General features: G+C 37.7%; 1 protein-coding gene across 1 annotated transcript in view; it reads left to right on the top strand.

Annotated features, from left to right (window-relative positions):
- Positions 1-5,073, top strand: part of LOC128657790 (deleted in malignant brain tumors 1 protein-like) — a 159,819-nt gene extending 154,746 nt beyond the window's left edge. Inside the window, 2 exon segments of the mRNA XM_053712203.1 lie at positions 3,404-3,792; positions 4,365-5,073. Of these exon segments, the coding sequence (XP_053568178.1) occupies positions 3,404-3,792; positions 4,365-4,614 (639 nt within the window). The 3' untranslated portion in view covers positions 4,615-5,073.
- The last annotated feature ends 11,660 nt before the right edge of the window (positions 5,074-16,733 follow it).

Raw genomic sequence — 16,733 nt, 5'->3', positions numbered from 1 at the left:
TAAACATGACCTGTAAAGAGAATGATCCACTCCATTGGTCACCTACTGCCATTAAGGCCTTTGATAGTCTTAAGACTGCCTTTGCTGTTGCTCCAGTTCTGGCTCATCCTAACCCTGTCCTGCCTTTCGTTCTTGAGGTGGATGCATCTGAGACTGGAGTAGGTGCCCTCTTGTCTCAACGTCCTTTGCTCAACGGTTCCTTGCATCCATGCGGTTTCTTCTCTATGAAATTGTCTCCAGCAGAGTGCAATTATGAAATTGGCGACAGGGAATTACTGGCCATAATTTTGGCACTCAAGGAATGGAGGCATCTTCTTGAGGGTACTGGCGTACTAGTGCTCATTCTTACTGACCACAAGAATTTAACTTATCTATCCGAAGCAAAATGTTTGTTGCCCCGACAGGCCAGATGGGCACTATTTATTGTCTCGGTTAAGTTATGTGGTCTCCTACCTGCCTGGTAGTAAGAATGATAGGGCTGATGCCCTCTCTAGATAATTTTCGTCTCTGTCCAAGGAGGAGTCTGTACTTACTCCAGTTATACCTCCTGAATATATTTTGGCTACCATACGTACTAATTTGACTTCTCCCTTGGGGAGGAGTTCCTGGCTGCACAAACCAATGCACCTCCTGAGAAAGCTAGTGGTAAGTGCTTTGTTCCTGAGAATCTTCAAACTAAACTTTTGCACACTTATCACTATCCTAAAGCCGCAGGTCATCCGGGCAAGAAACTAATGATTTGGTCTGTCACTCGACAATTCTGGTGGCCAGGTCTTCGTTCTGATGTTGCCTCGTATGTTGCCTGCTGCTCAGTCTGTGCACAGAATAAGACTCCTCGACGTATTCCTGTGGGTCTTCTTCAACCTATTGTTAATGATGAGCGTCCTTGGACACATCTTTCCATGAACTTCATTGTCGAGCTCCCTGTTTTCAATGACAATACTAATATCCTAATAGTGGTTGACCGTTTTTTGGAAATGTCACATTGTATTCCCTTGAAGTAGCTGCCTAACGTTTAGGAGCTTGCTTCAATTTTTGCCTGGGAGGTCTTCCGTTTACATGGGTTACCCAAGGAGATAGTCTCGGACTGGGGTAGCCAGTTTGTCTCCAGATTTTGGTGTTCCTTTTGTGCTCAAATGGGGATCCAGCTTTCCTTCTCCTCGGCATATCACCCTTAATCCAATGGGTCTGCGGAACAGTCTAATCAAGCTCTGGAACAGTTCCTCCATTGCTATGTTTCAGATCACCACAATAATTGGTCTGAACTGTTACCTTGGGCAGAGTTCGCTCATAATAGTGCTATTAATGCTTCCTCCCAATTATCCCCGTTCATGGCGAATGATGGGTTACAACCATCCTTGTTGCCCGATTCATTCATGTCTCAGGGTATTTCGGCTTTGGAGGAACATCTCCGGCAACTCCGTTCCACCAGGGTGCAGATTCAGGATTGCCTTCATAGTTCTATGCAGTGCCAAAAGTTCCAGGTTGATCATAGGCGTCTGGCTGCGCCTTCCTACCAGGTTGGTGAGAGGGTTGACTGTCTTCCCACAACTTGAACCTTTGTGTGCCTTCCAATAAACTGGCTCCCAGTTATGTTGGTCCTTTTCGAATACTCCGACAGGTCAATCCTGTGGCCTATGCTCTTGACCTTCCTCCTGCAATGCACATCTCCAATGTTTTTCATGTCTCCCTCTTGAAACCATTGGTAATCGGTTTACCACTGTGTTACCTCATCCCCGTCCTATCTCTGTTGACAACCATGATGAATATGAGGTCAGCAGCATTATTGACTCTCGTATGTCCAGGGGCTGCAGACAGTATTTGGTTCACTAGAGGGGCTACAGTCCGGAGTAGCGTTCATGGGTTCATGCTAACACCCTCCTCCGTGCCTTCTATGCCCGTTTCTCCAATAAGCCTTTTATCCTTCCTTGGGGGAGGGGTAGCTGAGGGAAGGGTACTGTCAGGGTTTTTTCCCTGCTTTGTTTGCCATGTGCTGCTGGTAGCCATTTTACTCACCTCTCTTACTGAATCTGGTACAGAGTGTGTGATGCTCCTCATTTCCTGCACCCCATCTTTTGGCCAGACTGGTGAACATCATCCGTTTGAGACAGGTTGCAGTCTCAGAATTGTGATGTTATCACTTATTATTTAAAGGCCCTCTGTTCAGTATGCTTTGCCCTTGCGTTGTCTCAGATCTGTTTGTGAGTTACTGTGTTCCAGTTCCTGTGTATCGCTTGGCTGTCTGACGTCCATTCTGGTTCCTGATCCCTTGCTTGTTACTGACTCTGCTGTTCTCCTTGTACCTGATTCCGGAATTGTCTGACTACCTGCTTTGGCTCCTGACTTGGCTCGTCTGACTACCAGCTCTGGCTTTGACTCCTGGACTTTTTATTATTTTTTGTTATTAATAAAGGTGTAATTATTTTTGCACTTCTCGTCTCAGTCTGATTCCTGGCACTCTGACAGTCGCACACTGAATAATGAATGTGAGGTACCCCTTTTATATGGGGACACCCTTGCATTACTATGGTTAATTTGAATCTTCAAATTCAAATCAGCCAAAAGAATGATAGAATGAAAGGAAAAAGCTTTCATTATATATATATATATATATATATAGGTTTAGATAGATATTTTACCAAAAAATAATCAGATATACAGTATATAGAAATATTTATTTAGGAATAAATAGAACATATTCTTCTATGTGCAGAACATTGGAATGTGAAAATATTCATATTTTCATGTTGGGTTAGCGCACATGGGAATATGCGATCGTTTTTACGTGAGAGTGGGGTGTTAGGCTATTTTTCCACTTTTTTTCTCCATTTACTTCTATGGGGAAACATGTGAACACGCATGCTATATTGTAAGTTCGACTTTTTGCGCTTGTCGGTATAGCACGCAAGCGAAAACAATTCATTTCCAACTCATTAAACGAGCACAACCAGATGAGCACAAAAAGTTTACTTCTAGTGCAATTAACGATTGAGCTTGAGCATTAATTAGCTCTCCACTTGTAATCTAGCTCAAAATGTTTAACTAAGGAAAATTACAATATATTTATTATTAATTTTTCCTGCTTTTACTTTAAAATACCTCCATGGTTAGAATATCCTTTAGTAAAACACAGTAAGATTCAATAGCAAATAAATAAAGATATTATGAGATGTGTGTAGCATCATCAAAATGCTCAGCATACTAAAAGGAATGCAATTTCAGACCACTATTAACAATAACATATAGGAATTTAGATAGACTTTATGTTTTCACAAAAATTTTAAAGTAAAACACTAAAGAAGTAAATAGCACGTATGCTGTAATAATATAACTGTATTTTTTTTTTTTAAAGTATTTCTAGATAACAGTTCTATTATCATCAACTATTGTTATTTTTTGCCAGGGTGAAAGAGACACAATAAGCTATTCAAACACTGTGCATGCTTACCATTCTGGTCAAGTGATTGAACGCAGCAGAAAGCTACGCTTGAACCTTCGTTGTCAAATGTACCAAAATACAATGGTGGAAATTATGTACCACGCTGATGATACCAGAGATGTTAACCTGACACGACAAGGCTTGTATCATGCTAGCATGTCCTTCTACTGGAGTCCAAGCTTCAACAATCCTGTGTATCAATCACCATTCTTTGTCCAACTCAACCAGGACTTATATCTTCAAGCAACATTACACAGTTCAGATCCTAATCTCATCTTGTTTGTAGACACATGTGTGGCATCACCAGATCACAATGATTTTGTAACTCAAACCTATGACTTAATACGCAATGGGTAATTATTTTATTTCAGATTTTTAATTTCCTTCTTCTTTATGTAACAGGCATTTATTTTTGCCATCTACTCTGCAGTATAATACATTCTTGCAGTGTGCCCGTCCTATTATAGCTTGTGGGTTATTACACTGAAATACATTATATTATTTTTAGATTTTTACAGAAGATAAGGGAACATACACATCAGAACCATTCTGTACCATTACATTTTTATAAAATTTTAAATATATGTGAATGAGGTACTGCATACACATAAATATTTATTGTGTATGGTAGAATTAGTTTTACAACCCTAGACATCTAATTAGCAATATTACATGGTAATAAATAAAAGTGATTTTATGCCAGAGTAAGTTTTAAAATCACTGTTTAGTATAGTGAATAGCATGTCTCCCTAAGACTTATATAAAATAAAAATATTAGTGACTGTATTATTAGCTTCCTCACATATACTCAGCATATCTCATTCTTCTATACATTTTTTGGGCTATTATATTTTTGCTATTTCTTATATTACAAATTATTCTTCTGATCTTAATTAAAAAATTCTGTATCTCTTCATTTTTTTAGGTGTGTAAAAGACTCTACATATACAGCATACTATTCTCCATACTCAAGACAAGTTCGCTTCGGATTCAGTGCCTTTGGGTTTGTTAGCCGATATTCCACTGTTTACCTGCAGTGTAAACTGACAGTGTGTCCATATTACAGCAGCAATTCAAGATGCACACAGGGTTGTATCACCAGACGCAAAAGGGGGGCAGTACCATCCCATCAACAACTTAATGTTTTACTTGGGCCCATTCAACTGTTGATCTAGAGAATTAATGAACACCATCAATGTTGGGTTCCATAGGGGCGAGCAGATTGTGATAAAGATATATCAATAGAAATAAATTATTATTTGTGTTAATAATAACAACAACTTAAACTTTATAGCACAGTTATATTATTTTAAATTATCATTTTTGTTGTCAATGAATTTGAGTTCTCTGGCAGTCGATATATTAATTATAGTTAATGGACCTTGCTGTAAATACATTTTATATGAAGCACTTATTAAAATGAATCTGACATGCAGGAAATGAAAGCAAATGTATTATGTGGATGTGTTGGCCAAGCATTTGAGTGAAATGTGATAATATCCAGAGCGGTTGTCACCTACAGAGATAATAGCACTCCATTAGTCTTTGAATATATTAATAACACTATGGTGATTTTTTTCTCAATGTACCTTTGATATCTTGTTTTTAATTGAATAAAACTATAATGACTGAAATCCCTGCTGAGTGTTTTATAATAAATCTTTGGAATTTCATACAAAGTGAACGTTATCATGTCTTTAATGGGATATTAAATTTATTTTTCATACATTTGCATAATAATAATAATATATACAATAGATTAACTGCATTGAAAACAATCAACGTACAAAATACATACACACACACATATATGTATATATATATATATATACATACACATACACTATGGTTTTGTGGCAACATTTATAATATTTTGAAATAAATGGACATACCCTTTGAAATACCTCTTAAAGGGACAATTAACCCATTTTTTTTCTTGCATGATTCAAATAGAGCATGCAATTTTTTTTTTTTTTTTTATTTTATCTTATTTTATTCCAATTCAAGATTACAGCTTTTTCCAAAACAATAATACATTTTTAACAATACTTCTTGTAAAAAAAGAAAGAAAAAGAAAAAACAAAAAAAAAAACCATTGTAGTACAATAATTAAATGACAATGCAAGTACCAATAATACATATTTTGCTGTATCTAAATTGGATTTTTTTTTTTTTCCCCATATTTTGTAACCTGTTCCCTGTATGGCCCCCGGCCATACTTCTATACCACAATAGACAAAAGTCTGAGAAAGAAAGGAAAAAAAAAAAAAAAAAAAAAGAAAGGAGAGTGTTGTAGGGAATCCCCCTCTCTCCCCCCCCCTCTATCCTCGCCCCATCAACACTACCATATACCTAGCTCAATTAACTCTGTATTTCTAAAGGGATATATCAAATAGTCAATTTCACTAGGTGTCATATCTTTAATGAAAGGGGACCATTTTATGAAAAGATTCCTAATTTCTTGTTCTTCATCTGGATTAGTATCTATTTGTTCCAGAATATACTGTTTCTTTAAATAATTTTTGATTTCAGTTATGCTAGGGATAGATCTCAACTTCCATTTTCTAAAAATAAGGTGCCTTCCAGCTAATATGGTCATGTTAACAATTTTTTTATTGATAGCTAAATTGTCCCCTGTATGAAATAGAAAAATTACCGTTTTAAATGAAAAAATCACCGTAGTGGGGTTCACTATCTTGTTTAACCAATATTGAAGTTTCAGCCAAAAGTTCCTAACCTTTGGACAAGCCCATAACATGTGTCGAAGGTCTGCTGCCGGGAGAGAGCATTTTGGACAACGATCAAAACTAGAGTTCTTATATTTGGCTCCCTTCTCTGGGGTAAAGTATGACATATATAATAATTTTAGATGGGATTCCCTCCATGTCGAGGAGAGAGTCACACGAGCAGCCTCTTGTATTGAATTATAAGGTAAGTGGGAATCAAGTGTTTGATTAATCATTAAAGCCCACTTATTGTAGATTCCCTCTAGATTTTTTAAGCCCTTGACTGATACCATGATTGAATATCCTGGGGTAATTGACATATTTCCAGTTTTGGCGATGGTAAGCCAATCGCCAATCTTTCTCAGGGACCAATCCCATTTATGGTCTTGAGTGAGTTTTAAAGCATAATGTCGTGCCTGTAAATATGCGAAGAAATTCTTCTGAGATAAATTAAATTCCATTCTTAGGGAATCAAATGATTTAATACATCGTCTCTCAAAATCTAGGATCTGATATACATAATTAAGTCCTAATGCTTCCCATTCTAAATAAACTCTTGTTTGAAGTCCTGCTTGGAATTGGGGATTACCCGTAAATGGAATATACCTGGAAACATGATGGTCCACTTCCAGTATCTTGCAGGTTCTTTTCCAGGCAAGAATTGGATTATATATCGACTTTAATTTCTTAATTTCAGGTGATATCATGTTGGTATCACAGTGTATGAGTGCCTGTGGTTGAAAGGGATATGTTATACTTTTCTCAAGTTCATAGTCTGTTACATAATTCCGCAATAATATCCAATCTATAACTGTTCATGTCAAGAAAGCCTGATTATAAGCCCGTATATCTGGCAGTGCAAGGCCACCAAATTTCACAGGCAGTGAAAGTTTGATAAGGGATATTCTGGGTTTTCTACTCTGCCATATAAATAATCTCAAGATAGAGTTCAAATAATCAACATCTTTTTTCTTAAGAAGAAGAGGGATGTTTTGTAAAGTGTAAAGCAATTTAGGGAGAATCATCATTTTGTAAGCTGCTATCCGGCCAGATAAAGAGAGAGGAAGATTCTGCCAATTTTTAAGTATATCCTTAATTTTATTTAATAGGTGCGTAATATTGAGAGTATACCAAGTGTCTGGGGTGGACGCGATATGAATACCTAAGTAACAAAAGGAGGTCTGGGCTATGGAAAACGGTATATTTGCCAAGGAATCTATTGCGCGATTAATCCAAAATAATTCAGATTTTGTATTATTTACTTTATAGCCTGAGAAAGATCCAAACTGTTGTATTATAGATTCTAACTTAGGTATATTTGTTTTTGTATTGGACATATATATAAGGACATCGTCCGCATATAAAGCAATCTTTAACTCCTTTTTGCCTATATTTATACCTTCAAGTTGTTTTCTTATTGAAATGGCAAGAGGCTCAATGGATATATCAAACAATAACGGTGAGAGAGGGCATCCCTGCCTAGTACCTCGCTGAAGTTGTATATCTGGAGACAGGTTCCCATTAACTACTAATTTCGTAGAAGCGCTTTGATATAAATTGGCTATGAACCTAGCGAAATTTTCCCTTATACCAAATTTATTTAGCGTAAACAGAAGATGATCGTGATGTATTGAATCGAATGCTTTTTCTGTATCAATAGATATTACTACCCTGTCAGGGATACCCTCTCCCGCCATCATCCCCTGAGTCTTTAAGGATTCAAAATAATCAATAACAAGAAATAATTCCCGTATTTTAGCAGCTGAATTTCTGTTTTTTATGAAGCCTACTTGATCAGTGTTAATGATAAGGGGCAGAATAGTTTGTAATCTATGTGCTAGTATAGATGTTAAAATCTTATAATCTGTGTTGAGCAGTGCAATGGGTCTGTAGGATTCTTTCTTTGTTGATTCCTTTCCTGGTTTTAATATTAAAGAGGTATGAGATGCTGTAAAATTAGCTGAGAGTTCTTTTCCCTCTATATATATGTCATTAAATAGCCTAGTTAAATGTGATGTGATAGCAGGTTGTAATATTTGATAGAATTCATTGGGTAATGCGTCTGGACCTGATGCTTTATTGTGCGGAAGGTTTTGAATTGCCTCTTTCACTTCTATTTCAGTTATGGGGGCGTATAAGTCTTTTAAGATTTCTGAGTCTATTGAAGGGGGAGTAATTTTACTCCAAAATTCCTCTCGGTTTGACACTACCGAGGTTTGTGAGTGATAGAGATCGCTGTAGTACTCATGGAATACTTGTAAGAGCTCTTCAGATGTTTTAAAAATCTTACCTTCTATATTTATAGAATCTATCAGTTGGGAACCTTTCTCAATTTTTAAAAGATTTGCTAATATTTTCCCTGTCTTATTACCATACCGGTATAATTTAGATTGGACCTTTGTGTCTTTTTGAGTTGTTTTATAAAGTAAAAAGGAATCTCTATTTTGTAGGGCTGTATTATACTTAACCCAACTTCGGGAAGAATTTTCAATTAAATGTAAGTTATAGGCGTTTGAGACTGCTCGTACTAACTCCCCCTCTCTTTGCTTAATTTTTCTAGTTCTTTTGACACAATAGGCTAGGATTTCTCCCCTTAATACTGCCTTGGCCGTTTCCCAAAATAACATTGATCGGGGAATGAATTCCTGGTTAAATTGGGTATAATCTTTAAATTTGGATTCCAGCCAGTTCTTAAATTTAAGATCTTTCACAAGATAAGTAGGGAATGAAAATCGCCTGGGACCTCCCATTGAGTCACCAACACTGAAGTCCAGACAGATGGGGGCGTGATCTGATATAGCAATCGATAATATCTGTGGATATGTCTATCCTTGACAGCGATTTATGCGCTTTTGAGAGGCAAGTATAATTACGAGTGTCAGGATTTTGTAGCCTCCATACATCCCTAACCTTCAGGTTAGTGAATAATCTAGAGAAAAGCTTTGATTCTAGTTTGTCCCTTTTTGTCTTCTTTAGAACAGTATCCTTTCTAAGCCTATCAAGCGGACATTTAGGTGCCATGTTGAAATCCCCTCCCATAATGAGATAACCCTCGACACATGTCATAAGCTTAGCTTGTAAATTTTCCCAAAACAATAAATCAAAAACATTTGGGGCATATAAATTGCAAAGAGTATATAAAATGTTATCAATTTTTATTTTTACAATTAAGAATCTCCCTTCAGAGTCGGGATCTACCTGGATTATTTCATATTTAACATTTTTACCTATTAAAATAGCTACTCCCCCCTTTCTATTAATACCTGTGGAGAAGAGGACTTCTCCAACCCAGGAAGACTTAAGTTTGAGAATTTCTTCGGGTTTTAAGTGAGTTTCTTGGAGAAATGCCAGGGAGGTATTAATTTTCTTTAAATATGCTATTATTGTTTTTCTTTTAATGGGGGATGTTAGGCCTCCAATATTCCACGAAGTAAATTTAAGTTTATTAAACATGACTATTGACTATACAAGGTTAACTGTTTTAACATACAGGAGTAAAGGATAGGGGGGGGGGTGAGAGGAATGAGAGAGGAAAAAAAAAAAAAAAAAAAAAAAAAGGGAACCTCGTGCCATCCTGTCTCTTTGGTACCCAATGTAAGCAGGGCTTCACCTTGATTTTAATTCTATTAGACATTGAATTATTTACATTTCTGATATTAAATAGATAATTTCTTAGTCCTCAGGGAGCTTTTTGGCATAAAATCTTCCTGCCTCTGTGGCAGAATCAAAAAAATATGTCTGATTATCTGAGTATATTTTAAGCCTAGCTGGGTGTAAAATAGTTGCTCGTGTTCCCTTTTGAATAAATTTTGTGCATATTGGGGATATTTCCCTTCTCTTTGTGGTTGTCTCAAGTGAGTAATCTTGAAACAAGAGGATTTTATTGTCCCCTAAAAATATAGGTTGATGCTTACGAAATGATTGCATAAATGTAACCTTGTCTTGATAATTAAGAAATTTAACAATAATTGGCCTAGGTTTTGTATTATTTTTATTAGAAGAGATGGTACCTATTCTATGCACCCTTTCTATGAAAGTTTTAGGGAATTCTTCACTGATCTTTAAGAGCTGGGGAATTGTTAGTGTGAGTAGTTTAAATAAATCGTCATATTGTTTATCTTCTGGAACTCCAATTATTCTTAAGTTATTTCTACGTGTGCGGTTCTCTAGATCCTCGATTTTATTCTGTAATTTAGATATAATGTTGGAGGATGTTTCAGATCTGATGTTATTCTCTATTGTGGCGTCTTCAAGATCTGAAACCCTTTGTTCTATTTCTGTGAGCCTAGCAGCAAATTGTTTAACTTCTAGTGCGAGTTGCGCAATATCTACTCTAATCTCGTTTTTCAGGGTTTCAAATTTAGGTGTGAGGGCTTCAGATATTTTAGAAACTAATGCTTGGATGTCCATGTTTTCTGCTAATATTTGAATGTTGGTGTTAGGTGACTGTGTTTCGGCAGGAGGATCAAGAGTGCTTTTATTTCGCCTATCTCTCTGTCTAGCCGCCATAGGGGGAGGTGGTGTTTTGAGGTGAAGATGTAAAAATTTATCCATATGATTATAATCATATGAATTGTGACTGGTGAAGAGGTGAGTTGATATAGTGAGGAGGACAGGAAAAAAGAAAGAATTCTGTAAAAAGGTGTGATATATGGGAGTTAAGCTCTATAAGGGAAGTGGTGGAGGGGAGTGAAAAGTGAGGCAGTGCAGGTGTCGTGAAAATACTATAATCAATTAGATTCGGTGATTATTGTGGGGATAGTCAGAGGAAGGAGAAACCTAGTTCAGCTTTGATTTATCTAGTAAGAAGCCTGCAGGAGAACCTTTATGATAAGGTTATATAGTTGTTATTTCACACCTTAAAAAAAAAAAAAAAAAAAAACCCTAATTTTTATCAGGAAAGATAAGTTTAACTTTAAATTTCTAAGTACCAATATTGTAAGGGTCACCTTGTTATACTTAGTTTAGATAGGGCGGGATAGTACCAAATTTTTCTGGGTTGTGAATATCTGATTGTATTAGATCAGTGGCATTCTCAAGTACGGGATTATTAATTAACAATAAACTCTAAGTGCTATGTGAGTTCTAAATTATTTTAGAGGGTTACTTATCTGCCTTTATAACAAATTCCTTTTAAATTGTTCTGCCCTTATTACTATTCTTTATGTCACTAATTCAGGTAATTTGTGTATTTAGATTTTCACTCATAGGTTAATACAAAGAATTTTGGGTACTAGTGCTTAATATTTCTTGTATAATTGTGTGCTTCTAAATAAACTGTACACTGTATATTCACATCTCAAGATAGGTTATTTGTATCCCTCTATATTTAGTATTTTGTATCTTTAAATTTATCTAAGGTATTTTCTCTTTCCCTTCCCTTTCCCGTCCTCGCCTGCTTCTCTCCCCTTTTAAGCAAGGGGAAATATTTATTTGCAAAGACAACAAGGTATAACGTTTTCCCCCAATCTGTATGTTAATTTAGGATGTGATTAGACAGAGTAAATATGATGTTAGTAATAATCTCTATTGGTTACATACAGATTTCAAAAAAGTAAAATCAATCATAGAAAATAGCGCAAAAATTAACTAAGTTGCTACTGCAAAGGTAACCAAATACCGGTTTATCAGGAGAACCAAGAACTCTGGGTTGTTGTTTTATATTTTTAACCTTGTAGACCAGATTTTTTAAAAGAACAAATATACATGTCACTATGTCATAATGTTATACTAAGAGTAGGAGGGCTTGTTTTCAAAAGTTCAATATAACACAATTCTTGTTACTTTCTCCTCCTTTTATTGCCCAGTTTTTTTTCTTTTAGTCCAGACTTAATGTCCATTTTCCAATTTAACCGCCGCCAACAACAGTCCAAATATATTCTCTAATGAAGACTGCAACACTAATTAAACTGTAACAAAGTTATGCCAGAAGTTCAGCTCTACGCTGTACGGCTCAGGTTAGATTACACTGTTACCTTAAAGGCAGACCAGAGAATGCTCACAGTTCAGTCACATATCAGATGAGTAGATTTTACTTTACCCTTTGTCGACAATCCCATCTGTGGAAATTAGCCTCCCTTCACACAGCTCCGATGGGAGGGGGGACACAGCTCTGATAGATAGACTCGGAAGTCCCGGAATGTCTCCAGCCACACAAGCAGACCCGGTGGGTAATGAGGTAAGGAGAGCCGCACTCCTGGTTGGACAGGTAGCGTAGCAAACAAAGTTGATCCGTGCCCCTCTCGCAGCACCGGTGGGAGGGGAACAACCGGATCAGTGAAAGACGGTGCTCGCAATTCTGTCACTCTCTCTCTTCACCAAAAAATTCTGCGGCTCCTCTGATGATGGGTGTTTGCCCGGCTGGGCGGTATCTGATCAACAAGCACCTCAGCCTCAGGGCTGCTCGATGAAGCTCAGACCGCAAGATGATTACAGGTCATAGGAGACCCAGGTAAAAAGCTCTTTCCTCTGCGACTCCTCTAATAACAGGTGTTGCCCGGCTGGTCAGCACATGATCAGGAGGCACCTCAGCCTCAGGGCTATTCAGCTGAGCTCAAATCGTAGGATGATCACAGTTCATAGTAGACCCAGGTAAAAAGCCTTCTCCTCCCCTCTTTTTAATCGACCTCCAGCTCTTCTGTGTACCGGAGCAATATATGCTTCCACTTAGTGCTTATAACAGAAGGAAGTGTAGGAGCCAGTTGATAACTTATATGTGTACAATTAACGGCAGGAGGGAGGGAGTCTATTCCTCTTCCTTTTGCGTTCAGATTTCAGCCAAATTAAGTAGTGTTATGCAAGTGTCCATATTATTGTTTTGTTCCGAGTTGTGTCTTTGTGGTAATGCTGCCGTCTGCAGCTTTAGTGCTTTGAAGTGGCACTAATTCGGGTTCCAGTAGCGATATATTGTGAGCTATGCAAGCCGCCCAGGTCAGAGGGTTGGGGCGCAGAGTTCCCGCCAGCAAGCTTGCAGGTAGGAGAGTCAGCACAGGTGTCTCACCTGACCTCACACCTGTGCTCCTCCTCCGGAAACCAGCAGAGAATACAATTTTTCAGAGCATGCAATTTTAAGCAACTTTCTAATTTACTCCTATTATCGTTTTTTCTTTGTTCTCCTGTTATCTTTATTTGAAAAAGAAGGCATCTAAGCTTTTTTTGGTTCAGGACTCTGAACAGCACTTTTTTGGTGGATTAATTTATCCACCAATCAGCAAGAACAACCCAGGTTGTTCACCAAAAATGGGCCGGCATCTAATTTTACATTCTTGCATTTCAAATAAAGATCCCAAGAGAACAAAGACAATTTGATATTAGGAGTAAATTAGAAAGTTGCATAAAATACAATGTAATAATGAAATAGGACAATGTGTCTCCCATAGGAAATAATAGGTATTGCGGCTTCTGCCTACAACACCACTTGTCGGTACTATCAGCAGGCGGGGGAGGGGTGGTATTTGAAGTGTTCCTACGCAACACAGACAGTGCAGTCACTGAAACAAAACACTGTTTCTGTGTAGAAACATTTCAAATAATGCCTGTGTATCCTTACTGTAACTACACCTACACTACCTGCCTCACACTGGATAGTCTCACTATTGAAAATGTGGCAAGAAAATCAAGGCTGAAACCCTATACCTAATCTGCAGGACTGCCCTAGGACTATATTGCACTACTAGCAATGTATCCCGATAACAATACAGGTTACTCCTCTGGAATACCCAGCTAACTTCCACAGAACGCCTACATCTACATCATGTCTTCGCTCTACATGACTATTAAAGACCAAAAACCCCCCACAAAATCTCCCTATTAAAACTATAGGAGCTATATCGATAAACTTAAATACAATGTTAAAATGATATGTTTTTATTTCGTAAAATAATGATGGTCCACAGTCCTCCATAACATATGGGATATATCAGAGCTTAAAATCCCTCCCACCTCACATCTCTCTCTAGATTGGTTCTTAGCCTCATAGGAGAATAGAGGTTGATCCCGACAGGGTTGCCAGGGTTGCCCCCTCTCTCCATTGCTATTTGATCTAGCTATAGAGTCACTGGTAATAGTGATAAGAGATGAAATTGATTGAATTAGAGTTGGAAAAATAGAAGTAAAAATAGCACTTTACGCGGGTGACCTATTGATAGTTATGAGAGATACAAAGAGGAATATTCCAAGATTGTTAAATATTATTAATGTTTTTAGCTCTTTCTCAGGGTACAAGGTCAACACCTCTAAATCTGAGATATTATGGATGGTCAGAAAGACGGATTCCACCAAAGATATACCATTTAAAGAAGAACTGAGCTCCTTTAGATATTTAGGTATTAGAATATAGATTAAACTTGTATAAATTAAAAATCCTACCTACCCTAGAAAAGGTAAAAGAAGATTTTAGGAACTGGGAGAAATTCCCATTGTCCTTATCACATAGAGTAAGCCTGATCAAAATAATTTCCTTCTCAAAAATCTTATATATAATACAAAATATTCCTATACTATTAAAAAGAAGGAAGATAAAAAATATTTTATAAAGAAGTGGTCAAGTTTCTCTGGCAGAGTAAAAAAACAAAAATAGCTTATAAAAAAACTCTTCCTCACAAGGCAGAATAGTGGCCTATCACTTCAAGACATGGAATTATATAACTTAGTAGGATTAAGGAAAATAGTAATAGAATGGTTTTCTGGTAAACCTTATTTTACATATCTTGATTGAGATGAAAATGTGGCTTACCTTTATTATCTAACATCAATTGTACATATTCAAGCAGATAAACTCGCACAAGACATAAAATGGTTAAAAACTCTAATATTCCCAATACGGGTTTGGCAAAAAAAATTGCAGGAAATTAGATCTTAAATATGCTGTTTTCAATTATTTAACAATTAAGGGAAACCCGTAATTACCAGAAGGATTATCCTCCAAGGTAATTAATGTCTGGAAGATTAAGGGATTAGAGCTCAACTATGGCTAGAGCTCAACTATGGCAGACGTGTTTCTTCAGAGCTCCTGAGCCCAGTACTCAAAATTGTGAAAAAACATCAGTGGAGAGGATTAAAGAACCCAAAACCTTATTAAATTCTTGTGGACAAGAGATAAGAACCACACTTCTGCCATTGCTAAGGAGTAGCATTTGTGATAGACAGAGGGAATACAATCTGCTAGCCTGCCTGCCTTCTAGCCTGCTGACTCTGGACTGCACGCACTGCCGCTTTGAACATCTGCTATCAGCGGGGTCTCTCCCCAACTCCGGAGGGTCGGGGCTCCGCTCCGGAGTATATCTTGCATAGCAGCTGGCAAAAGAGAGGAGACCGGAGCTGATTGCACCTGATCGTTGGAGACACGGCAGAAATTATATGGCGGCAGCACTTCACAGGTGAGCACAGTAAGATATTTATGTACCCCCCACACATGGTCACATAATCACTCACCTGGCGACCGGAGGGGCCCTGAATCACGCGACCTTCACTGTCCGCCATTACGCGCCACATATACAAAGTCGACACGAGACACATTGCTTGCAGAGGCCTCTATAGTTTGCTGTGGAGCAAATCACACTAATTAACGACTCCGGCCTCTCACTTAGACCTATTCAATTTTTGCAGGATACCCTTTACCACTTGTTCCTTTCATACCAAGGAGTATTCTGAACTTTGGACTGTTATAAAGTCACCCTGCTGCACTATAAATAAATAATCTCATATAATGACCCTCATACAGTTTGTCTTACAACAACAGGAGCCTTACAAGCTGAAATACCCAATTTCTTCCTATTCAAACATTTCCAACGTTGTTTGTTTGCTTGGGGGACCCCTCCACTTCAAAGCACACAGTTTCTACTGAGATTCTAGTGTTAATCCTTTAATACTAACTCACAGCTAAGTTGAATACTGCACATATAGTTCTTTTGGAGTCGCATCTATTGCTGTTACTGTTACGTTGTATGCTGTGTTCTAACTGTGACATCTTTTTCACAGTGTGGCCTATATCAGCCTACATTTAAAACATTCCAAGTCACACTCTTTATATTGATGGCTGTATATCTATCTCAGGAAAAACAGAGAAGACACTGTTACTTATTACCAAGCTCTGACACCCTCTCACCCTTTCCCGCTGCCCCTGGTAACAGCGGGTCATACCCAATTTCCTTTTCCCACTTCGCCCAAAAGGGGCACTCCCCTGGGAGGGGGTCATACATAGATCATACACAGATCCTGAATCCGAGGTGCTGGCATTAGCATCCTGGGTACACCAAGGTTACTATAATATAAGGCTAAAGATACCCCACTGGGGGTCTGAGATTACATACTCGATTAAAGACAAATCATGTGGCAAGCGACTGTTTCGAAGTTCTGAGCCCATCCTAACTCCATGAAGTGAGAGGTAGAGGAATACCTTGTAAAATTCATAGACACTCTCCTGTACTACAAATGTTCTGCTAATTGCATTAATTGTGAGGAGGGGGAGACCTCAAGTCTCTGGATCCTAATACATATACACACAGCTCTAGTCTATACCATAACTCTAATTTTCAACTTTTATCTCCTCTGGTCTTGGCTTGGGACCC

Source organism: Bombina bombina, chromosome 4 (genome assembly GCF_027579735.1).
Source record: "Bombina bombina isolate aBomBom1 chromosome 4, aBomBom1.pri, whole genome shotgun sequence".
Taxonomy (NCBI): domain Eukaryota; kingdom Metazoa; phylum Chordata; class Amphibia; order Anura; family Bombinatoridae; genus Bombina; species Bombina bombina.
Note: the sequence above shows the minus strand (reverse complement) of the source record. Positions and strands in the feature narration are given on the sequence as shown.